This window comes from Brassica napus, chromosome C1 (genome assembly GCF_020379485.1).
Source record: "Brassica napus cultivar Da-Ae chromosome C1, Da-Ae, whole genome shotgun sequence".
NCBI lineage: Eukaryota > Viridiplantae > Streptophyta > Magnoliopsida > Brassicales > Brassicaceae > Brassica > Brassica napus.
In genome coordinates, this window is record NC_063444.1 from 39,498,152 (window position 1) to 39,523,265 (window position 25,114).

At 35.7% G+C, this 25,114-nt stretch overlaps 2 protein-coding genes and 1 long non-coding RNA gene across 3 annotated transcripts; 2 read left to right on the plus strand and 1 right to left on the minus strand.

Annotated features, from left to right (window-relative positions):
• Positions 1 to 212: 212 nt before the first annotated feature.
• On the plus strand, positions 213 to 1,606 carry LOC106400046. Its single transcript, XR_001280230.3, has 4 exons — positions 213 to 476; positions 543 to 1,116; positions 1,188 to 1,235; positions 1,333 to 1,606. It is a non-coding gene; the product is annotated as an uncharacterized LOC106400046 (long non-coding RNA).
• A 7,594-nt stretch (positions 1,607 to 9,200) lies between these two features.
• Positions 9,201 to 10,509, minus strand: LOC106383010 (DNA damage-repair/toleration protein DRT100). The gene has a single exon (XM_013823117.3). The coding sequence runs from the start codon at positions 10,468 to 10,470 to the stop codon at positions 9,373 to 9,375; it is 1,098 nt and encodes a 365-aa protein (XP_013678571.2). The 5' UTR covers positions 10,471 to 10,509; the 3' UTR covers positions 9,201 to 9,372.
• Positions 10,510 to 11,061: 552 nt separating this feature from the next.
• Positions 11,062 to 14,669, plus strand: LOC125580015. The gene is made up of 10 exons (XM_048743946.1): positions 11,062 to 11,230; positions 11,524 to 11,636; positions 11,741 to 11,905; positions 11,999 to 12,580; positions 12,859 to 12,957; positions 13,244 to 13,297; positions 13,475 to 13,794; positions 13,894 to 13,978; positions 14,055 to 14,411; positions 14,463 to 14,669. Exons 1-10 carry the CDS (start codon positions 11,062 to 11,064, stop codon positions 14,667 to 14,669), a joined length of 2,151 nt encoding a protein of 716 aa, XP_048599903.1.
• Positions 14,670 to 25,114: the final 10,445 nt, after the last annotated feature.

The following is a 25,114-nucleotide window of genomic DNA, read 5'->3' on the forward strand; positions in this document are numbered from 1 at the left end:
GGCACACGGATTAAGGAAAAAATTAATTTTGTACATTTTCTATAAAAAAAAACTATTACCTATACACCTAACCATATTTCAACTAACAGAAAAATTAATTTTGCATAAAATTAATAAATTTTGCATTGAAAATCGAAAACGACACTTATTTTGTAACAAAAAAAGTTCTCTAAAACGACACTTAATATGAAACGGAGGGAGTATCTTTATATATAAATTACACTTTCCTTCTCTCCCAGTGTGTCCACGTCATCAATTCGGTCGACGTCGTGGCGACACGTGTCCCATAGTCTACAACTCTGCGTTTCATTAAGTATTTAGCGACATTTATTGGGTTTCTTCTAAAGATTTTTTTTCCGCCATTCGAGCGATGGGGTTTGGTGAAATCGACGAGTTTAATCCGTTCGGAGGGTTTCGATTGCGCCGGTTGAGATTCTTCTTCATCAGTCGAAACGCTTCCTCTTCTTTATAAAGATGTGAGTTCCCATCTGTGAATTTCATTAGTTCATTCCCCTAAATCATTTTCTTTCCAAAAATTTCAGAGATTGGAATGGCAAACGTGTCTCAACTACACTCCGATTTGAAAGCCGGCTACACCGTCAAAGTTCTTCTCCTGGGATTTTGGGAGACTGGCAATGTAAAGAAAGGCTGCTAGCTTCTGGGTCTCACAACTCTCATGAAGAAGCCAAGAGCAGAGAACTATAGGTCTCACAACTCTCATGAAGGAGCTCATGTCTTTACTTTTCTCTTTACCTTTTTGTTTTTTTTTTGGGCAGTTTTTAATGTTTCTTTTAAGAATCCATAAATTTCTCTCCTTTTTGCCAAATTAAATCTGCTGATCATCTTCTTTTAGATGCTCAAAATTGGTCAATGCTTTGAGGACATTCCTTTGTATTCTTTGTTAGATACATGTATGGATATTGTTAGTTGAATCTGAGTTTCTTAGTAAACTGAGAATTCACTTTCATAAAGTGATTAACAATAGTTAATTCTTACTTTGTTTAGTTTCGTTCTACAGATAGTACAAATTTGTGTTTGCTTATTCCTCAGCGCAACGTCCAGAATACACTCTTATTATGATCAGGAAACTCAAGCCAGCAAGAACTTTCTTAAAGTGTAAGAAAGTCTAACCTCATCCTAATATTTTATTAATAACTTTCTTACAACTGTTGTTTTATCCCCTCTAGACTAGGTTGGTCTTGGTCTGGCTCCATATCTTCGTTTCCCCACCTCAGGTACGTAATTTACTTATTGGTACTGCAATCGTGGATTCATTTTTGTCTCATCTAAAATTTATCGTTCAAGTCTTCCTCTACGTGTCTATACCTGCAGACTTTTGAGTTCCTTTGCAAAGCCAAATTCAGTGAAATTGAGACAATCAATGGATGGTGCTCCTTCTCCCGTTCTAAGTGCTATCAAAAGCTACAGAAGGGTTTCACATCTTTTACATGTTCAAGATGTAATGATGACAATGCTATTGGGGTAATGTATTCTCACAGTAATTGTAGAGATTGTTTTCTCATCCTATGCGTATTGTCTCAACCTAGGCTGTACTAACATCTTTTAACCATGTCATTGTGAAGGATTGTCTACAGTATTGTCATCATTACATCTTTAACATATAGTATGGGCTTAGATAAATAAAGCCAACGGGTCAAACCAAAGTGTTGTATAAACCTGTCACCACCTTCAAATACTAACCTTCCTAACTCTTAACTATTTGGACTAAAATTGGAGAATCACTAACTCAAAAAAGTATTAGATTGCTTAATCACACATCTGAGTGTTTACATGGCATCTACCTGTAAAACAAAACCGAATCCAAAACACTGCACCTACATTTCAAATCAATAACAAGCACCAAACTATGCACAAGGAATCTAAGCATAAGAAGAAATTATTCAAACTAATCATGATTCATGAATAACGACCAAAACAAAATAATAATAAAATCATACCACCAACAAAATCTTACAGCTAAAAACCACAATTAAATTATGCAAACCAACTTAACAAAACATCAAATAATTTACATGTAATGAAGATATAAATTCTTTACTCTGAAATATAAAGAATAATGAAGATTACTTTAACTTTAATTGAAACAAAAAAATGATTATTATAAAAAACAATATGATCTCAGAATTCTATTCATTACAAATCGCTTTCGATATACAATGTTTTATAATGTTTCATAAAATTAATATAAAATAGTTTTTATTATAACTTCCCGCCCCTTAGGACGAACCAACCCTAGTATCCTATGTAAATATTGATCTCACATCATCTTGGGAGAAGGTCTTACCATTTTAAATATGGAGAAGTATTTTAAACATAGCAATAAAATACCACTGGATTTGGTAATTTATAATTCGAGACCTTATCATCATTTATATATTTAAAATGAAACGGAATTCTTCGGTCAATCCTCCTAAAATCAAGATAATATCATTTTGCGCGATTTGTTTTCTTCTTTTTATACTCATCACTTGGTGCCATACGACGAAGGCCTCCCATAGTCCCATAAACCCTAATATTTCTCTGATTCCTTCTCGGAAAATGGAAGTTAATATTCGCACAACAGCAGCAGACTATAGGCTTACCGTTCCAGTAGGTGGTGAGTTGACATTTCACATTAACCCTGTTGGCGGACTCGTACAACAGATTGACCGTAGACTATACGTTAATGAAGCCCGTGCTTATCCTCAGGCTGGTGGTGGATTCACAATTAAGCTTAACCCTGTTGGCCTACTCGTACCACCTCAAGCTGGTGGTGTTAAGGAGGAATATGAATCTGAAAACCCTAAACTTCCTTATCCATTTCCTTATCCATCTCCAGGAAAGGCTAACCCTAAGGTTTTCTTTGATATGACTGTGTGCGGCAAACCTGTTGGTCGGATCGTGATGGAGCTCTTTGCCGACACGACCCACGGATGGCAGAGAATTTCCGCGCCCTCTGTACAGGCGAGAAAGGCATGGGGAAGAAGTCTAACGATGCTATCATTGCTGGTTTCTCCCCTTCCTCTTCCTCTGGGCCTCTTAATCATTGTTCATGCATAATATTCTGATCTTTAGATGTGTGGCTCATTGTACACAAAACACTCGTCTTAAGCCTGATTATTTTTTTCTCCCTCTCATCATATTATGTCCAACTTGAACCCTTGACCCTTCCCGTTCTGGAACTTAATTTATTCGATTTACTCTGCCCCATGGCCACTCCCTCTTGAACTGATTGGCTGTGAACTCATATCACTTTGGTCAGCTCCCCACATTTAGATGCCTATCCATTTGATCTCTTGTGGATATATGTGTCGATATTGGGTGTTAAAAGCGGACAATGACTAGACTGACACAATCGCTTCATCCAACAAATAGGTGTCTCGTCTCTGCAACTCTTGTGCCTGATTGCAGTAAAACGTCTTTGGTCATCTTTGGAATCTTTAATAAAAGTTAATAAATCTAATGACATTGTTGTGGATCGTAATTCGTGGTCAAATCTTTCTTAGTTTTGTCATCGCTTAATTAGTATGCAGCTTATATTCCATTCGTATCATTAATAATACCATTCCCTTACACCATACAGCATATATACAATCTCTATTGTATTGTATATATTGTAAAAAATTAATCAGCATTGTTTGAATAATAAAAATCCATAGTTATGTATGTGTTTTCAGGAAGCATTATATATCATACTCGATAATTAAAAATATGGTTAACTATTGGAAGAATATATATGTTTTGAATTATTGTTTAATGTTTATACTTGAATATAATAGATTCATGAGGTTTTGAATTCATAATTAAATGTTAGATCTGTAAAATTGTACTATTTATTCACAATTACATTCTTTTTTGTATTATGAGAAAGTATGTGTACAACGACTAAGTCAATGAGTTTGTTTTCTTGTGTACCATCATGTTGAGTTCTTATTAATGTTTCTGTAAATTATATTAATGGAATATATTTGATATGGAACATATTCAATAAGTATTTTTTTCATTAATTAATTGAATGTGTTTATTACTTGGATATAATAGAACTATGAGGTTCTGAATTTATAATCAAATTCAAAGATATCAATCAAAATGTACGAACTATTCTGAGATAAAGAATATTTTTTTTTGTTGCCCATTTTAATGTGGCTGCATCTGCAGTATGTATACTAATATGTGGCTGCACCTGCAATATGTACCAAAATTCTTACAAATGAAAATTGAATTGTAAATTAAACTGATGTTTCGTTTTAAGTTCAAACTAAAACTTGACTCGTGCACCCAGACGGGTATTCCTTTTTACTTTTTTGTAAATAATTTGTTATCTTTTACAAATGGTAGTATATATGTTAAAATTTTATGTGTATTAAATAATTATTTAATATAAAATTTCTAAACACAATAATTGAATAGTTCATATTGAGTAATTTTTTTTTTGAACCGTCAACTATATCATCCCATTTTTAGAATATGATATGTGCTTCTACATAAGTGTATTTTTTGTATGAATCAAAATTTTAATGTATAATGATACTGTTATATATGTGTATTTAAATTTTGGTGCTATATATTTTATACTCATCAATATTTATCATTTCAGGTTTGCATTGGGCTATTATTCATATGAAAATATACGTAAAATAATATATTTACATATTAATTTGTATTTTATTTATATGACTTTTATTTCTTAGTTATTACTAATAAATAATGATTAATATAGCTACATAGCTGCAAAATAATATTTTGTCCTAAATTTAGTAAATGGATACCTAAATCGATTTAGGTACTTTTTACTCGTTATTTTACGTTTATGTAAATTAATTAGTTACTTTATTTTTAACATTATATTTTATTTTTTTCATGTTTATTACTTAATTGTTTATTAGTTAATGAGAAACACCCATATACATTAATTAGTTACTTTATGTTTAATATGATAGAAACATACATTCGTCCGCCTTAGTTATTGGCAAACATCCGTTTACTGAGATCCCACTACAATGCACTTGAATACATTTATATAAAAAAACAGAATCGTGTAATCTGCAAAACTATATTTACAAATTTGAAAATAGTGTATTTTCGTTAGTATACGTGGGTTGCTTATGTAAATCAACTATTTCTTTGTTTAATTATTCTATATATCAAAGGTATCCGAGTGTGGAAATAAATATACTTGAGTCATTAATATCAATATTTTATAAATCTAAAACGTAACTGTAGTAAATACATTTATTTTTAAAAAGACATTTATAAATACGTACTCTTGTAATAATTGGATGTCTTGTTTTATTTTTGGCATCGTTAAGTAATGGTAGTTTAAGGTTTGAATGCAACAAATTTAATTAGTTTCAACATTAATTAGTTTGAAACTGATTTAGGTATGTTTATGGTTATTTTAATTGATAGCAAAAACAATAAATGGTGAAAGTTAGGATTAGGTAGCTTTCAGTGTCATTAGTATGTAATTAAAAAATTGTTTTAAGGGTAATTTCATATTCGTACTTCAATTTTAATAATATAGAAAAATGCTTATGTTCCTCCGCTTTTTTTTTTTTTGAATTATATAAGGGTATCATGCATTCCACCGAAATGGAACCAGACTAGCCATATGTTACTCAGCTTTTACTTCCTAAATAAGGTCAAAAGGAGCAGTTTGTAATTTTGAAGCTAACTCTCAAAACATATTATAAAGGTAAGTAAAACTTTTGGCCAACAATATTATGATTTTTGTTTTAACAACTTAACTTTATTAATAATTTTGTAAGGAAATTTTACAAATAAAACATAACAAAATACATAAATAAAATGACATAAAACAACAGAACCCATGGTATAGAGCGAGAAAATGATTCTCTTTCGAGAAATCTTTGTTAATAGAGCATCAAATCTATTGATTTTCTTGCAATCTTTAAATCTGTGTCGCATTAGAAACATTAATTCTCTTTGTTGTATTATATTGATACTAATCCAATTTAGATATTTATTTATATATATATATATATATATAAAAAAAAATTTTATTCAACCGTAAGAAATAAAGATTGGAAAGGCCAATTTTTAACGATTGTATGAATATCTTCACCTTGGGGTTGTCGTCTCTTTCATGATGTGATCGATGATTTTAGCGTTATGCTTTGATACCAAATATATTTTATCAAAATATAAGTCTTGGAAAATTTATTCTTGGACAACATCAAACTTCTTGCTTCAATTTCTAGATCTTCTTTTACATCTCAAATCATGGCGGTTTTTCTGGTGGACGTTTTCTCCATAACAAATTACTTGATTCGAAAATCAGCACAATTTGCGTGGTTGTCTTTTCATCGATCATGGCCATAAAATCCATAACGGAAACTGCAACATTGAATTGAAAGGAAGATAAACTAATCTTAATCTGCTGTAAATAAAGTTCTCCTTGAGAGCGTCTCCAAAAAGAATCTCTATTTTAGAGTTTGAAAAACTCTATATTTGAAGTTTCAAAGTGTTTTTCTTCAAAAGCAAAACTTCAAATTTAACTTCAAAATTATTTGTAATTTATACTATGATCCTTATATTTGTCATGATTAATATAAATCCATAAAACTTTTATAAATAACTAGCACATATATAAAAATAATATAGTAATATTAATTTTTCAAAATATTACACTAAGATATAAGATTATAAATAGAAACACATAATTAAATATTAAACTACAAGCAAAATACCACATTATTACATAAAATTATTTCCGTAATACTCCATCTTCGGTTACACAAAATTTGTTTAGACAATATTTTAGAAGTTCCGGAGCAAATTTACTAGACTATTAGTGTTGATGTAATATTTAATTTTGTGTAATAATTATGTCTTTATGTATCTTTTTAAATTTCTTTTATTAATTTTTTTTATAATATTCTTGTTGTCTAATTCTAGTTTTAAAATATTATAAATCTTATTTTGAAATGTTTATTTAACTTTATATGTAAAATTTAAATCTATGAAAAAATTTGAAATATTAAGATATACAAAAAATTTAAAGATTAAAACTATAAATGAGAAAATACTTAAGAATCATAAATGTGATGTATAATTAATTATAAGGACCAATATGCAAATAAAAAGATGAAACTTCAAATTTAGAGTTTTGAATAGTGAAACTTCAAATATGAATTATCATTTCTTAAAACTCTAAATTTAGAGTTTTGAAATTCCTTTTTAAGGAGCAAAAAATTTTATATTTGATGTTATAGAGTTTCTTTTGGAGATGCTCTGAAAAGAATAAGAGACACATAAGAGCATCTCCAAAAGATACTCTATAACTTTAAATATGAAGTTTTTTGTCCTCCAAAAAAGAATTTCAAATTTGAAGTTTTGATGAGTGAAACTCTATATTTGAATTTTCACTACTCAAAACTTCAAATTTGAAGTTTCATATTTTTATTTGTATTTTGGTCCCTACAATTACACATCACATTTATGACTCATAAATATTTTCTCTTTTATTGTTTTAATCCATATCTTATAAATATTTTAAATTTTGTTTATAGAATTTAATTTTTACACATAAAATTAAATAAAACTTTAAAATAAGATTTAGACAACAATAATATAAAAAAGAAACTTAACAAAAAAGCTTTTAAAATTACATGAAGACATAATTATTACACAAATTTAAATATTACAACAACATTAATAGTCAGGTAACTTTGATCCGGAACCTTCAATTTTTTCAAATATTGTCTATTTTTTTTGTTTAATTAAAGATGGTTGTTGTTGTTGTTGTTTTGATGTTTTTTTCGTACAATTATTTATTGTTCGTATCGAATATATTCATGAGTATTAATATCATCGATTTCAACAATTTATAGCTTGCAATCTACAAAGTGAAAATGAGGAGAGCCCTTTTTACTTCGAAATGCACTAGTAGATCATATATGCATTACGAAAATTATTTTATGGAATAATATGTATTTTGTTTGAATTTTATATTTTAATATAATATTTTATTAATTGATATTGTTGAAATGTGTTTATATATGTGCTAGTTATTTACAAAAGTTCTATAAATTCAAATTAGTTATGACAAATATAAGGACCATATTATAAAATACAAATAGTTTTGAAGTCGAATTTGAAGTTTTTCTTAGAGTTTTGGAAATTTCGAAATAAAGTTTGTTTTTGGTGATACTCTAATCATTGAAAGTCTGATCAAGTTGAATTGATCTTCACATTTACATCCAAAAAAAAGTCTGATCGAATTGATCAAAAATATTGAGTGGGCAATCCGAAGAAGACAATCGATGAAACCAAATAACCGTCGCGAGACGTTTTTTTGTTTTGCCAACAATATTATGATTACGTATTTTTTACTAGCTGATAGGTTTTTCTTGTTTCATTGTATCGAGGCCTAGCCCAAATATGGATCATCAACAGGCCCAACAATTTGGGGCTCATAAGAGCCCAATACGTATTATAATTTCTAAGAAAATACATAAAATATTTTTAATTTAGAGAATAAGAAATGAATGCAAGTGACAGAATAGACCGATGTAGTGAAGCAGCGACAGGTCCTGAGGTCACTCACACAGCAAAATGCTTACAGAGTTTCACATGCAATGCTTCTGCCCATTTACTACCTTCGTTATTTATTATCATCCCACGCCACTTTCTATTAATGTTTTTATTTTTATTTTTCCTTCCTCTTCTTCATGTAATTAGTATTTTTCTCGCATTAAATATTTCTAAGATATATCCCCATATATGTATATATATAGGTCTAGAGTAAATGTTCAATCACTAACCCTAGTGAATTTTTTTTTTGAAACACCCTAGTGAATTCACTGTTATGTGTACTTATAGTATATAATATGTAAGAAAATACATTTGCCATGACTCTAAATGTATTACAGCCGTATCCGTGTGGTTCGATATAGATACCATATTCTGGATATTCCCAGATTTGACTCTTGTCACCTCTGGTAAAATGCTATTTATTTATAGGTGGTCTTTCAAAAAGAAAATTTCATTCAAGCAAATGATAAAAATGGAAGAGAAAATAAGAAATTAAGAATCGTTTTAATTTATTTTTATTTTTTGAATAAAAAATCGTTTTAATTTATTTGTTTCAGTAAATAATGATCTTCCCTGCCTGATGCTATCTATTTGTATTTTGTAATCAATTTAATCATATAAGTTTAACGTTTGTACATTAGATATGATGTCTAAATTATAATTTTTGTATGTTACGAATATAACTTACAAAAGTTTAGAGTAGAGCCGATCGTGATAATAATTAAGCATACACCACAAAACGTAGCACACGAATATGTTTTCTAAAACGCATAATCATAAAAATATAATAAGGTCTAAACAAAGAAAATTACAGACTCAATTTTTTAAACAAGCCTTCAAGGGTTTGCCGCAAAGACAGTCGTTAAACATAAACGACGCCGCTTCAAGGTGGTCAAACGGCGACCCCACCGGGATCCTCCCACAGAGATGGTTATGGCTAAGATCCAAATGACCAATAAACGACGCACCAGATATCGAGCTCGGGATTGGTCCCTTGAGATTGTTATAAGACAAATCAAGAACAGTGAAGTAAGACCTTGGTCCGAACCCTTCCGGTATCTTCCCTTGCAACAAGTTCCTGCTCAAATTCAAGTTCATCACCGATGACGTCATCAGAGTCTGAGGTATCTCGCCGGATATTTTGTTCCCGTCGAGGTTAAGCGTCGCGAGAACCGGCATACGGCCTAGAGACGGTGGGATTGTGCCGTATAATTGGTTACCCGAGAGATCAACGTCAGCTAACCGGTAAATCTTGGTTAAGGACTCGGGGATCCGACCGGTTATTCGGTTACCGCTTAGTAACGCGCGGCTAAGCATTGTTAACCGGCCGAAATCAGTTGGAATTAAACCGGTTATTAAGTTGGTACGGAGGTCCAAGTGCATTAAGCTTGAGAGGTTGGTTAGCGATTTCGGAATCGAACCGGATATCCGGTTATCCGCGACGTTTAAAACAGCTAACCGGTTTAATCTCCCGATGTCGTTCGGAATCTCGCCGGAGATTTGGTTTCCAATGAGATCGATCGTACGGAGGAAAGAGAGGCGCGTGATGCATTTGGGGATGTCGCCGGAGATGCCTTTCCAGTCGGCGATTGTTATGGCGGAGAGGCGAGCGAGGTCGCATATCGCCGGAGAGATGCGTCCGGTCATGTAACCGGTTCGGTGAGCTCGCTCGAAGATTGGGTCTTCTGACTCGCCGCGGAGGTTGATGTCGGCGACTCGGTGAGTGACAGCGTCGCAGCTAACGCCGTACCAGTTGTGGCAGCAGTCTTGGCCGGTCCATGAGTTGAAAATGCCGAGGTATGGCTCGTGGAGTGCTGAACGGAAAGCTAGGAGTGCACGGAGGTCTGACGGTGGACAACACGTGGCGGTTGAGATTAGAAGGAGAATGAGTGATACGACGACGTTGAGTTTCATCGTTTTGTGATGATGGTGAGTGTAGAAGTAAACGTCTTATGGCATATAAATAGCGAATAATAATAAAAAGGGATTTAAAAATAATATTGATTAACTGAGAAAAATGACAATGCATGGCTTTTTCTGTAGATGTCTTTTTCCGCACAAGTTATTCAAAGGGTTTTTGCATTGTATGGTTAAACTTATTTTATCAGGGAAATGGCTACGTAAACTTATTTTATTAGGGAAAATGGTGATGGTCCGATTCAATTTTCATTAATGACAAAACTACGCCTATTAGTATAAAATATTGATATCTAGGGTTTAGGCTGTAAAAGGTTTTGGGTTTGACACACCGCGGAGATAGCCGGCAAAACACTCCCTTGCATTTAATGATTATGCGCGTGGCAATTGTTATGGAATCAACTTTCCGAAATTTGCAAAGAACTTGTATGTTTTTCTTTTTTTCTATCATTGTCTTTTTGTCTTACCAAAATCTTATATTTTATTCAGCTTCCCAAAAAATTCTCACTAGTAAATCAAATGGTTAGGAAGCGGTTTCTTTAATTCCCTGAAGATAAAGTCGAAGAAACGAGTATGATGCTACCCGATATGATGTTCGCTGACGGCGAGGAGCCCGTCGGAGTTAGGGTTCTTACATACCAGTCATCTCACGCCATTAACTCAATTCTGAATGCTCTCGATGAAGAGGAGATTCAGTTTATCCGAGAATCATCCTTTGGTAAGCTAGTCGATATCGGTGAGAAACCCGGCTTCTCTGGTAGATTTGCCTGATTCCTTCTATCGAGGCAACTTAAAGTTGAAAAAAGACATGAAGCTTGGTTCCGATTTGCTGACAAGCCCATAAGATTTTCCCTCAGAGAGTTTGCTATAGTCATCGGTCTTCCATGTGGCGAGTTTCCCAAAAAACAGAAGCTGAAGAAGAAGAAAAAGATTAACGACAAACCCTACTGGCCTGAGCTCTTCGGAAGTGTAGAAGAGATGCGTGTGTCGACGGCGATTAAGATGCTTCGCAAAAAACCATTACCGACAAAGATATCTGGATGAAATTAGCCTGTCTTGCAATTGTATCATCTGTTTTGTTATCTACTAATCTGAAGATTAAGATGTTGAAGGAACACGCTGAGTTGCTTGAGGACATCGATGAGTTCTTTGCTTTCCCGTGGGTCGGCTAGAATTTGATATGTTGATGACTAGTATCAAAAAGAAGGATGAGATCTCCCTGTCCCAAAATTCAGTAGCTCTCAAAGGCTTTGCTTTGGCCTTGCAGCTGGTTATTGTCGAAGCTGTTCCTTCGCTGACCGAAGTAGTGCAAGAATCTTATTCGTCTTCAGAGTCAGATAGTGATGAAGATGATGTTGATCGCGGTACAAGGAAGACAAAGAAGAAGACTTTAAGTCTTGCACATGCTCGCGAAGTTGACAAGAAAGAATCGGTATGGTTTCCACTTGTATATTCCACTCATATATGATACGAAGTTATTACTCTATTAACCTGAACGCTGCTTCGTGGGTTTCTGCTATGTTAGGTTTTGGTGCGGAGTATAATACCTCAAGACCCAGCTAGGCTGGTGGACGAGTTTGTGCTTGTATGGTCCGATGAAGTTGTTGACATAAAAGTGTCGTTTATGTTTACTTGCATTAACGATAACCATGTATTTACAAAAAATATGTTCAGAGGAGGGGTTACCAAAGCTGATGTTGAAAGGATGCGTGAGAAGGCTAAAACAGCAGGGAAAAAGAAAGGACTTCCTAAGAAGGCTAAAGATCCACCAGTTGGCATGGAAGACGAAAGCATAATAACCTCTATTGTAAATGTTATACTGCGCCCCGAGCTTAACAGGATTGATGGGGATATTGCTGATGTTGTTTCCTCCCTGAAAGAGGTCTCTGTCGAGTCTGTTGGTTACGAAAAGAAGGTTATTGCAATAGTTGAAGGAATGTTTCAGTCTTTCAAGACTGAGATGATGAAATCTATGCCGACAGTAAATACGCAATCACCTGTGCAGCCTCCGAAATCGACTGAAGCGTTTGAAGGGCCTGCAGATGAAGTTGTTCCTAGAAAGACAACTCCCGTTGCTCGTGATGGTAATGATGAGATAATCGATAATGTGATGGAAAACCTTAAGTCATTACTGAACGCCACCTTCTTCCGAAAACGAATGCCTCGTGAGTGTTTTCCCTTGAACTATTGTTATTTACTCTCTGTGTTTTTTATACTAAAAGCTTGGTAACTACAATTCAGACTAGTCACTATCTGTAACCTTATACTACTAGCCGGAACTTGTAGTTTGTATCCGGATATTGACCTAGGCAGTGGCCAAATTTATAGTTATTGGTATCTCCGTGTTTATTATGTCATGTGCACGTGTTAATGTTCACATTTCAGGGTTTTGCTGACAAATCCTGTTTCCAGCAATCGGTCAACCCTTTCGATGGAACTGTGGAGGAGAACAACACTAGAAATGAAATGTTGGACACTCAACCCGTAAGTTTTGCAATTTGCTTCTTCCCTTTATAAAGGTCATTGGCGTCTTTTATGTAACCCACTTGTGTATTTTATCGACATGCTAAGTATCCCCTATCAGATATGTTGTTTTTCAAAAGAAGGAATTACCCACATTTTCGTAGACATAGCTTGTTTTTCAGATATTTTTTGATATTGCTTGTTAGACATCAATTACATGTATTCTTTGGGTATGAAAAATTCAATTAAAGTATATAAAACCGGCAACTTGTCCCTGTCTTGCCAACCCCCGTTCGTGTACTTGCAGGTTGAAGCTGAATCTCCACATCCGCATCTGTCTAACATGCCTTCTAATGGAAAAGTGGGATAATCGCGGGAAGATCACTCATCGAGGTCTGCTCATAGCCAGACGCATGAACATTTTGATCCAATTGTATGCTTACATACACTCATTAACTATTTAGTTCAGTTATTAGTTGGTTTGTATGTTTTTGTCTTACGCATTACATTATGCTTCTCATATTGTATTCGCATTCAGCTCCTGTCATTCTCACTTGGCCTCACTCATGAGCTTGGTGGACATCATGATGATAATGATGATGATGAGATGGGAGAGAACGGAGATCAGCTTAGTACGAAACACAATGGAGAGGGTGTAGGAGATGGAGGAGAGACATTACTGTGCCGTAAAAGCAAGCGCCTCCGGACCGTCCCACCTCAGTTGCTCACCGACTATCAATGTGAAAGTGCCATAGTTAACCGTGCCAGGGAAGGACAGATTTTCGGTAATGGTACTTATGATTTAGCAGATATTCATGAAAAGTACTTCCGTCTGAAGCTTCTACTCAGGAAAGATTGGTATGAACCTTTACAGTGGAGTAATTTATTTCCTAGTCATTGCTATTATTAAATGTGTGCTAAAAATGTATGTGGTCCTGGACAATGTTTTCCTTTCAGCGTTATAAACGTGGCTGGTCTCTCCGTAACTGGCAAGGCATCACGGACATTGGAGAATGAAACCGGTTTCTCCCAGGCAGAGTCTGTAATGTTTGATTTCAAACCTATGATGTACAAAGTTTTGTTCACACATTTAATCACCAGTGTGCTGCTGTGTACAGGTTATGGACATTCTTATGAGGGTCGTTTCAGCATGTGTCAACAGCCAAATTTGTGCTACCTCACATACCTCTACCGTTTTTCTTGATTGTCGACTTCAAGTTTTGTTGTCTAGGAACTTTCCAAAGTTCAGGAGAGCAAAGTCGGGAACTCCGTATATTTTCACCAAGGCTCTCGTCGATATGGTGATGAAGAGTTTGAATTCTAACACTACTGCCTCACGTTTCTACATGCCTCTCACCTTCGTACGGAAACACTGGATCGGGATTTGCGTTGATTTCACTGCCGGGAAAATATATGTTCTAGACTGCAACCCTGAACTGATGAATGCGAATGGTTTAACCAAAGAGCTTGCTCCAGTAAGTGAAATGTTCCCATCCTTGCTGAAACACTGTGGTTGCTTGTCTTAGTATCTAGAGACGCCAGTTGTTGTTGAAACTGTCAAAGGGGTGGTGCACAACACCAACCCCGCCGAAGCGGCCATGACTGCTTGTTTGTTGATTCACACTCATGCGTTGTATGGACCACAAACTTGTAGTTCTATCACTCCATTACTCATTCCAGACGAGGCACAAAGGGCAGCTGTGATGATTTATGAGTTCCACAAGAAGCTCTAGGGTGTTCGTCTGTTGTTGTTGTTAAACTCTGCTTACGTTTGAAGCCATAATCCCGTCTTTCATTTGCTGGATTTTTTAAGTTTGTCTGTTGTTTGTTATTATAACTATGATTTCTATCTTTACTCTACATTAATGTGCTATTGGAATGGGTACTCTATGTTATTGTTCTAAGTACTAGTGTTTGTATCAGTACTCTTATCTCATGTATGTCTGTTGGTTGTTTTACTTCATGTGGTTTGTATCGTTACTCAACCACTTGTTAACAATTTTACACATGAAATGGGTCCACTGTCACCAGCCATAAATCCTCAGTTAGGCTGGGCGTTTTACAACCCCGCACAAAATATGTTATGATAGCCCCTAGCGTAGTTCACTTGTGAAAAACTATTCTAAAATTTGAAGCTTAAATTCGGATATAATATACAATTAAGGTTATGTAAGATAATAAACGAATATATGTGTACAAGAAAATTTTGGATTGTACCCGCAGCTTGGAATTATTCGAACGATGCAGCGCTGTTTACTTAAAAAATATTTCGCATTAACATCTTACAGAGTACCTTACACATATTTTACATTACACCTTCAAACTTAACATCCCTTCTACCCCTATTTTCATAGAGAATACCAAACGCATGATAACCATCTTACAAACAATACCATTGAACTTCATCCCACCCCCGCCAAAATATTACACATATGGGGATACCATCAACAACCAAAATACAACATATAACCATAGCATCGATAGACATATTTATGTAAGGAACCTTCAAGCTTCGCCTTCATCTCCTCCGTTGTTCCCCTCGTCTCCATGGGCATGTTCGATGTTTTCAGCATTCTTTTCACCTGCCACCTCCTCTTATGTTGCTATAGTGATCTGCCTCGACGATTCACCTGTATGTGTGTAAGAAAACCGGTGTTAAAGTTGTATGTTTGGATTGGTTTCAAACCACAACCATGGAAATAACTACCTTTTTCCAGATTGAGAGGGTTTCCCAAGGCAGTGGGTTCTATCTTGTATAAGTTTGCTTCTGTCCCCGTTTCGCCGATGGTTTTAACATGAGTTGAGGAACCGGTAGGATGCCTGAATTGGGTTATGGTTTCTGGGAAAACCGGGAACATTTGAAGGTACTATATTGAGATCATTTGGTCCGTACCCCACGTATTCAGAACCCGGAACTCCGTAGATACTTTGTAGCTGAACTGCATAGCTGGAATTCATTAAGCTTTCCCAATATTCTGGACGGGCTTCCAAGGTTCCAAAATGGGGGGGAGTAGCAGCCTGGATCATAGGCATGTGCAGGAACGGAGGTCCTGCTATGTACACCAGTGGGGACCGGGCGAAACTCTGCAAAGTTGACGGTGCTTAATGTTGGTGCTGCGCAAGACCCATTTATAACATAATCTGTTTATGAACTATAGTTTCCGGTACGTTTCATAATAATAAACAATCAATTAGAAAATACGGTTATTTTTGCCTTACCATAACCGTTGGCCGTATTCATCCTTGCTCTGTCTCTGTCTACGCGATTAACAATCCATGTGCGACCAACAGACGGGACAATGTGATCTCCAGATTCAACGGTTGGTCCCAGATTGAGGTCAAGACTGTTTTTCGCTTTTTCTATTTCAAGCGAAAATCGGTACAGAAGCACCATTTCATCTTCGTTGAATATCTCAGCCATTACACTTTGACTATACAGAAACTCGTTGCCTCTTATCATATCTGCAATGTTTGTTTAGTAACCACAAAGATTTTTTTTTAAAAAAAAACCAACACGCTTACGGGTTCGGATGAAAGCTGTATGATTCCACGCAAAATATAAGAAGTATATGCCCAAAACAGCGGCCATGTGTTGCTCTTCGGTAACACCGTCGCCAAGGAAATGTCTACGTCCGATGGTGAAAGGCGATCTGCATCTGAACTGGTATGTTGCCACTTCCTCCGCCCCGAATATTACACATAACCTAGGTTCAGTATTCCACTCGTGAACGCAGATCATCATCTCAACTTCTGCAGTTGTCAGAATGTTTTGTGTGGGGGGGGGGGGGGGGTTGTAGCTCCATCCGGTTCGAGCATCCATGGTGGCAGTTGGAAGGTTAGTAGGAGAGGAGTTTCGGCACGAAGCCTAAAAACATCTCTCACCATCCCCTTAATCGCCTCAACATGGTATGTTCTCCCCACTAGAATATCATGTGCTTGCAGGGCCGAATAATGGTCGAATCTCCAGACTCCTTCTTGCGATTTTCTCCATTGACCGTTCATAACATGGACGAAACGCGACATCTGCAGATTGTAATAATGAGGATGATCGATAGTGTTACATTAGAAATATTTGAATATGGATTATAAGGTAAGCCTGAATCAGAAGTTGAAGCAACTAACCATATTGTGAGATAAAAGATAACGATCTCTTCAACTATATATCACTTACCGTTTTTGAATTGTTAAGACTTAAAGCACTTCCAGTTAACTCCAATTATTTTTAGCTTGCTACCCTACTATCTGGTGTTTGTAGACTACTTTGGTGATGTAAAATAAGATTGTGGGACTACCTATATATAGCTAAATACATACTCAAACAACCGGTCTTAACCTACACTTGTAGGTTTAATCTGAGAATCTAACCCATATCTCCACATTTAATGTGCGCAGCCTATTTAGGGGTAGGGTATCATCATGACTTACTTTTCTGACATGACAAAACATCTATGTAATTCCTTTAATTATTTATATAGTCATTATCATCACGTTATACGAACTCAAACTCTTCTTTGGTAAGCTAAGAAAACAAAATATCTTCACCAGTTAGTCAGTAAGTCTATGTGCCTTACCACTAACTTTGTTTGTAAATTCTGTCAAGTTTTGGAAATAAAATAATGTCAACTCCTGCGGTCCATCAATTTAATTGCCTCGATTTGTCTCTTGTTATTTTGTAGCTGTGGTAAACCATTAGGATTGGGAAGTTAATTTCTCCAAAATAATATTATAAATATCATTTGGTCACTGTACTACTGAATGCATTGAGTTTTTCATTGGTTTGCGAAGCTTAGTATTTTGTATAGAACAATACCAGGCTAGTAGTCTAGCTGTCTAAAATATCCAGCTAATAATAGAATAGCTGGATAAGATATTTCGATCCCGACTATATCCAAAAAGTTTATGCATTCTAACTTCAGGTTCACTAGAATACCATAACCTTGAATATGATGTGTACTTCCTGAAAAAGTTTTGGCCATTTCTATAATGAACGGATCTATACCATTACAGCCGAATAAGCAATTTCGCTCCCATTTACTCCAATTTTATTCCTAGCTTCATCGCCTTGTATAATATACGGATCATAATTTTTATAGTCGGTAATCACATTCCAATTCTTATCTCGTTGCATCAGGCCATAATATATCCAGTTATGGTATCCTATAAGACGATACACTTCCTTATCCTGATGTCTAACCTTGCAACAGGTTCATTGGTAATTTTGTTTCACATTAATTAAACGCTCCCAGTTAATTGTTTATAGCAACACGTTTTATAGACACCCAACAACTCCTTCATTCTGCCTTAATATATTGTATCTCATATGCTTATTTTACATACAATTTCACTTAACAAAGGAAAGTTGTAATTATTTATTGTATAAACTCGGGATACTACATACACCTGCCTCTACCCCGAACTGGTTTATATAATACATTGCCATTACTCAGGCTTTTTATCCAGTTCTACAACCCGCCCATTCTTCCATACACCTTCATCATCCGAGTCAACAACTTCCCTAACCAAACATTAACACACATCATATTGCCATTTTGCAAGTCACTCGGTTATGTCCTGCGCACTTGAATCTACTGCACATAGTTCGTTTCTTCTTTCCTTGCATCTGCATAAAACAATATTTTAATTAGGAAAATGTGTACATATACTGTGTAATTAACACCTGAAACAACTAAGGCTCCACACTATTTAAATTAGTATGTAAAGTGTATAGACTACCTCAAATTTTCCTCTCGATAAAATCATGTTTTTCCTAGGCCTACCAGGTGGTCTCCTGCTAGCAGGCGGGTAAAGTGATACATGGCTTTCAGATCCATCACTCGATAAAATTTCAATGCTCTCGTACCCAACAACCGGATAAATTATTTCGGCGTATGCTGCTTTGTAGGTGCTCAAACTATAACACTCACCAACAAGTGAGTCCACCCTGATTTGGTACCTTGTAGCCGCAGCAAGGGCGTGGATGCATGGAATGAGGAAGGCTTGAAATTCAAAGCACGTACAGGTCTTCTCTGATAAATTAACATGACATGTGTTTCCCTCCTTGTCCCGCACCTCATATTTTTCTTCTGCAATGAGGATTTCCCAAAGGCCCCCACTCCGTTTAAAGTTTGCTGCCACTATATCATCCACATGTGGAGTCAGAATCTTATCGCCCTCCCTCTGTAGTTGCCTTCTTGAAAAACCATGACATAAGCTTTTCTCTTATGTATTCGATGAGTGAAAGTATTGGGTATTCTCTAGCGTCCCGTAAAACCGAGTTCCAGGTCTCTGCAACATTACTCGTCATAATGTTATAGCGGTTGCCTTCGAACAGAGATCTTGCCCAATGTTGGATTCCAATGCCAATTAAGTACTTTGCACATGAAGCATTAACCTTTTTAATCTCGTTGAAAGTACTGTAAAACTCGGAACGTCAGAACTCCCTTGCTACCTTCCCCACCAGATACCCCAACTGCTTATCATTGAAATACGTTCTAATATTTCTCTTTAGGTGGAGTATGCATGCGCAATGGCGAGCCATCGGATACACCTGCACCAAATAAAATTCCGGGTTGATTAATTACATCTTAAAATTTTATCTGTAAGTTATCTAGGGCCTTGAAACTATTAATTACGAGGATGAAATAAGTAATTTTACAAAAGCCTATTTTGTTAATCATTTCTGTCAATAATTTATATGCAAAATACCTTAGCAATGCCGTGGTAAATTGATGGATGTCGATCAGAGACAAAAGCAACTTCGTCGTTGTTTGGTATGAATTGGGATAGTTTCTTAAAAAACCATTCCCATGCTTTGTCATTTTCTCCGTCGACAACCGCCACCGCTAATGGGAAGACTTGATAATTTCCATCTTGTGCTGAAGCAGTCAGCAAACATCCAGCATACTTACCTCGGAGATGTGTACCATCAACTATTATAACCTTCCTCATGAATCTCTAACCTGCAATGCTGGCAGACAAAGCAAGGAATACTTGAACCTATGCCTTATCCCTTCCGTAAACTCGGTGTGAATCTCTGCAATACTTCCAGGATTAGCATGAAGTAGCTTCTCTAGGTAAGTCGGCAGGAGATTGTAAGAAGCACCAAATGACCCTTTTGCATAGTCTAATGCTACCTCTCCGGACCTCCATGCTTTCCAATACGAAATGTGGACATCGTGACCGCCGTGCATAGCTTCCCTAATTTCATTAGGACGAGGGCCTCCCCCTCTACCCACAAATTTAGCCGTCATCATCCCACCGATTACAGTGTGTGTTGCTTGTGATTGATATCCAGCACGATCGTCTACACTGCAAGAATGAGCTAGATTCACCGTCTTCACCTCATACAGTTGTGTGTTTTTTAGGATGGCAGCATACACTCGCCAACTGCAGGTGTGGCTAAAGCATCGGAGAACCATCCCACCCGAGGCAGAACGAATATTCTGGAATCTGAATTTGCTACGGATTGCATACATCGCCATATGATGTTTGAAATCTTCTCTACACTTGAATATCATCCCAACAAATACAACATCCGGATTGTTATTTCCTTCACCAGGACCTGTTATCATTAAAATATCAAGGATTTTTTTCATCCAAATTTATAACTCATCTATACCAAACAATTCTTGTTCAACTGTAAATAATATTTAGTTATTTTGGTATATTTACTGGTTGATGTACTCTACATTTCTGTAGTCAAATAATTATAATGTAGTTGCATTTTAATTAGCTTCAATACATATTACACGCACCTTGGTAACTTACAATGTCGGAGGAAGAGTCGTTTATTATCACGCGGTCACTTCCCATAGGTGTGGCCACATGACGGTTATCTGAATCATCGGTTACATGTATATAACTGTCATGCACTCCTTCTACTCCTCCGGTTTGCCTCTTCTCGTTTACTTTGGAAGCATCATCGTCTTCTTTGGTCCCTATATTTACATAACCATATTCGTTTGCACATCCTACTTGGGTTTTGAATTTATTTAACTCGTATAAATTCTAGGCTAACCTTCATCACTGTTTTCAGCAACGGTTACATGTATAGGATTATATTGGGTGCCTCCCTCCACAGCTTGTCTTATATAGCCTGTTGAACCTGTTTATGATTGATCCATCTCCAAAAAATTTTCGTTCTCCATTCCGATTGCTTGTAAATTCATACTTACTTATGTGCTTACACAATTTACGGGTTCCTCTCCATTAACCGTCTCCGAAAGGCTTACACAATTTACGGGTTCCTCTCCATTAACCGTCTCCGAAAGGCCTACCCCATGATTATGCTAACCATTATTCGCATTTTCCCAATAATTAGGACCAATCTCCCCTTCTGGCAATCCAGAATTGAAGTATCTCGATCCATCATCTGCATTATCAGCTATTGGTTCATCATCTGCATCTCATAAAATTACAGTTAATTAAGTTAGTGACAATATGTTGACATAACTTTTTTCACAACCGTTGTACTATTACATAGCTCTTTACACACATATATATGTCTGTATATATTCCAATGCTTAGTGTTAAGATAGTTGGCATTCTTTAGCTAGGCCAATATGTTTACAATTTGGTTGGTACTTGTACGATTCCTGTAGAGCACGCGTTTGATATCGATGCTTGAAAACTTGCTATATACGCCACATAGTTTTTCCAGTTATTTATAATGATTTCCGTATTATACTTCAAATTATATCTCCTTATTGGTTAGGTTATCCTATATCCGGTTTTCTCATCATTCGTATGACCATGAGCCAAGTAACATTTATTACTACTATCCGGATTTAAGTTATTCACCTACTGCATGAATATCCACAAACTTGACCGATCAGCTGTGGAACTATATTAGATGTGTTACTGTATGTATGTTTCCAAACATTTTAAATTATTGTTTAGTTATTAGAAGATATATCCGCTGCAATGATCCATGCTAGTTGTATCAGACATGACATTTTATTATATTGAAATGTATTCAATAACGTTGTATTTCGCGAGGGTGGTTTCATATACCATTTGTTTCGCACAAGGGAAATCCTCTGGCCATTTCAATCTCATACGAGAAATGGTATATGAGGACCAACTTCTCCTCGCTGAATAGATGCTTCAGTAAAGTATCACTACAGCGTATTATGTCTCCGGCGACGAGCCCTACGCAAAGTTATTTATATTCAGTCATTCCCCTTAGGTATTATCTTCCAAACAATCTAAGTTTTATGAAAAATCGCATACTATACGAAGAATACCTCTTAGGGATGCAAAATGTTCCTCCTCCGTTACACTTCCATCCAAATATTTAACGTCACCGATATTGAAAGGACTTCTACAGAGGAACTGGTATTTAGCCACATTCCGAGCCCCGTATGTGATACAAAGTTGGACTACGTTTGTCCATTCTTGCACACTCATCACGACCACCACGTCATCAGAAGTTACTATGTTTGATGGTTGAGAAGTTGATTGAATCCCATGCAACATTCCGTCAGGCAGTTGATATGTCAAAGCAACGGGGCATTCAGGTCCAATAACCAGCTCTTCGCGTATGAGAGACGTAAAGGAGTCGATATTTTTGTTGGTGCGTGCAACTATATACTGCTCCACTATGCCAGGATCTCCCTCGAATTGCCAACAACCGGCCGCACTTTTATTCCACTTTCCAATTCTAATTCGTACAAGCTGACCCATCTGCAGACAAAGTAAACGATGATGACCATTAATATAGAAATTATGAAACTTAATTAATGTTCCTCTGTTCTCCGAATAAATTTTCCTACTATCATGTCATACCCAGATACATGGGTAGCATTAAATGACTAAAGTGGAGCACTCACCTATATTTTGTAGCCTCCTTCCCCAGCCCTCACAATTGATTACTATATTAAAGCGATACCTGCAGATTTCTTGAAAATATGTTGTGTCTAATCTATGGAACACCTTTACTCCTTATTTATAGTGCATTTTAGACTGAGGACTCTACATAAAACGTATGTATCTCATTAAGGAAGCGTGTCTTCTCCCCCTCCTTTAATTACCCAAGACTTTCGCTTGGATTGAAAGCACAGATTTGATAAGTCTCCAATGAATAGTTACATATCACCATCTAATGAATAGTCACCAAAATAACGACAGTCACTTGTTTTGACAGAAAATATCTAGCAAGCATTATTAACCTATCTCTCAACGCTGTCGTTTAGAGATGTACTTATCGAATCTGAAATCTATTTATCATCCATCATTCAATTCAGTCTTCGCTATTATTTACACCTCCATCTAAATTTATATCGAATATCTCGTCAACAAAAATAAAGTAACGTCACAAGATTTAACTCGATACGTTAGTCTCGTTTTATAAATAAACCAGAAATTAATCTCTTAATGCTAATCACGACGTCTGAGACTCATTTTTAGTAGCACCAATGTTTGAATTCCATGCTGCACGTTCCTTCCTAGACACTTAAATGGGATAGCGGGAATACTCACTACTACCTTTCACATTTCACCATTTGCATATGTACGGCGTAGCTGCCAAGAGATATGGCGGAACATGCATATGGGTGATAATGAGTAACCCTTTATCCCATTTCAGTGACTTTTACAAGTTTCCTTGTAAAAAGGAATATGACCACGGCGCATCTTTCAGATTTACTTAAACTTCACTCGATATGTTGTATGTAATAGTGTATGATGACAATGGGTTTCTCCTCTATATATAGCCGGTCGTGCTTGCACCCACACCCCTAGATTATACTGAAAACAAATCCTATTTTATATGTGGTGTTATATACCACCACGTCTCCACCTTCATGGAACACGTATTGTCTCGTCAAACTTTAAACTGAATTTTGCAAGTTCAAGTGTAACCGGTTGCAGGTTTTTTGGGAATTAGATAAGACTTATGGTTAAGAGGTCAAATCAGTCATTCCACCTTGGTAGAACTACAAGTTCTCCAATTATTAAAAAATAAGCTTAGTCCTGTAATTTCGAAATTTGCTATGTATATTCAGTATAATGAGCCTTATTCAAATAATAATTCGAGCGAATAATAATAAAAATGGATTTAAAAATAATATTGATAAACTGAGAAAAATGACAATGCATGGCTTTTTCTGTAGATGTCTTTTTCCGCACAAGTTATTCAAATAATAATTCGATTTTGCGAGCATGTGATTAGTCATTTACAATGGTAGTGGTGTGTTCGTGTAATCTTCATTAATCATGAAAATTCTACACTAATAAAGTAGTCAACAACAAATGTCTAATTCATGGAACGAATACTAGAAAACGATTTTAAAATTAAATCATATTTGATATTCTCTTCATTTTCAATTTTCATCACTGAAAGATAGTTTTTATATTTTCCCACATGCTAATAATATACTAAATTTAATTAATAAAAATAATAAATAATCTTTGGAAATATTTACTTTCCTAACTGGAAAGTGTATAACTTTTTAACATGTGGGTTTGTTTACTGAAACATGGGATTAAATGGTTTAAAACACTATAACTAGCCCATGGGTTATAGCAATTATATAGACGCAAATATGTAGAAAACACACGCACACATGAATTATATGAAGCACTTTCATGAGATATTAATAGAAAAGCATGCAGACAAATTAAGAAAAGAGACAGAAACTGAAAGTGGGGGAGAGTTCCCATGCAAATAATTGAAGCTACGATTAGATTTTCCGATGCGACTTGCCGGTTCGGATAAGCTTCACCTACAAGACGCCACGTAGTAATATCCTTTGCATTTTAATCGTTTTTTTTTTTTTTTTTCACTGAATAATACTTGTATTAAACACAAAAAGCTGTACGCAAACAATACACAATACAGTAGAACATATCTCTACAGTGAAAACAGCACTAATGTCAAACTAGAAAGGATCCAGGACAATCAATCGAAAGCAACAAAAATGATTAAACAGGTTGAGCCTCATTTGAGAAGAACCTACAAAGCCAGGAAGGCTCCCCTGCTGCTACATAGGATTGTCTACGATCTTCCATAGTGACACTTCTTGCTATCAAAAAAGCCCCTTTGTTACAACGCTTTTCTTCCACAACCATTCTCCATTGAGATATCTTTGTAAGCATATCAGAAAGAGTAGATGAATGGAACTTAAAAGATGGCCAAGCAATTGGTCTTTTAATCATTCCAATGATATCTTCTTCTTCG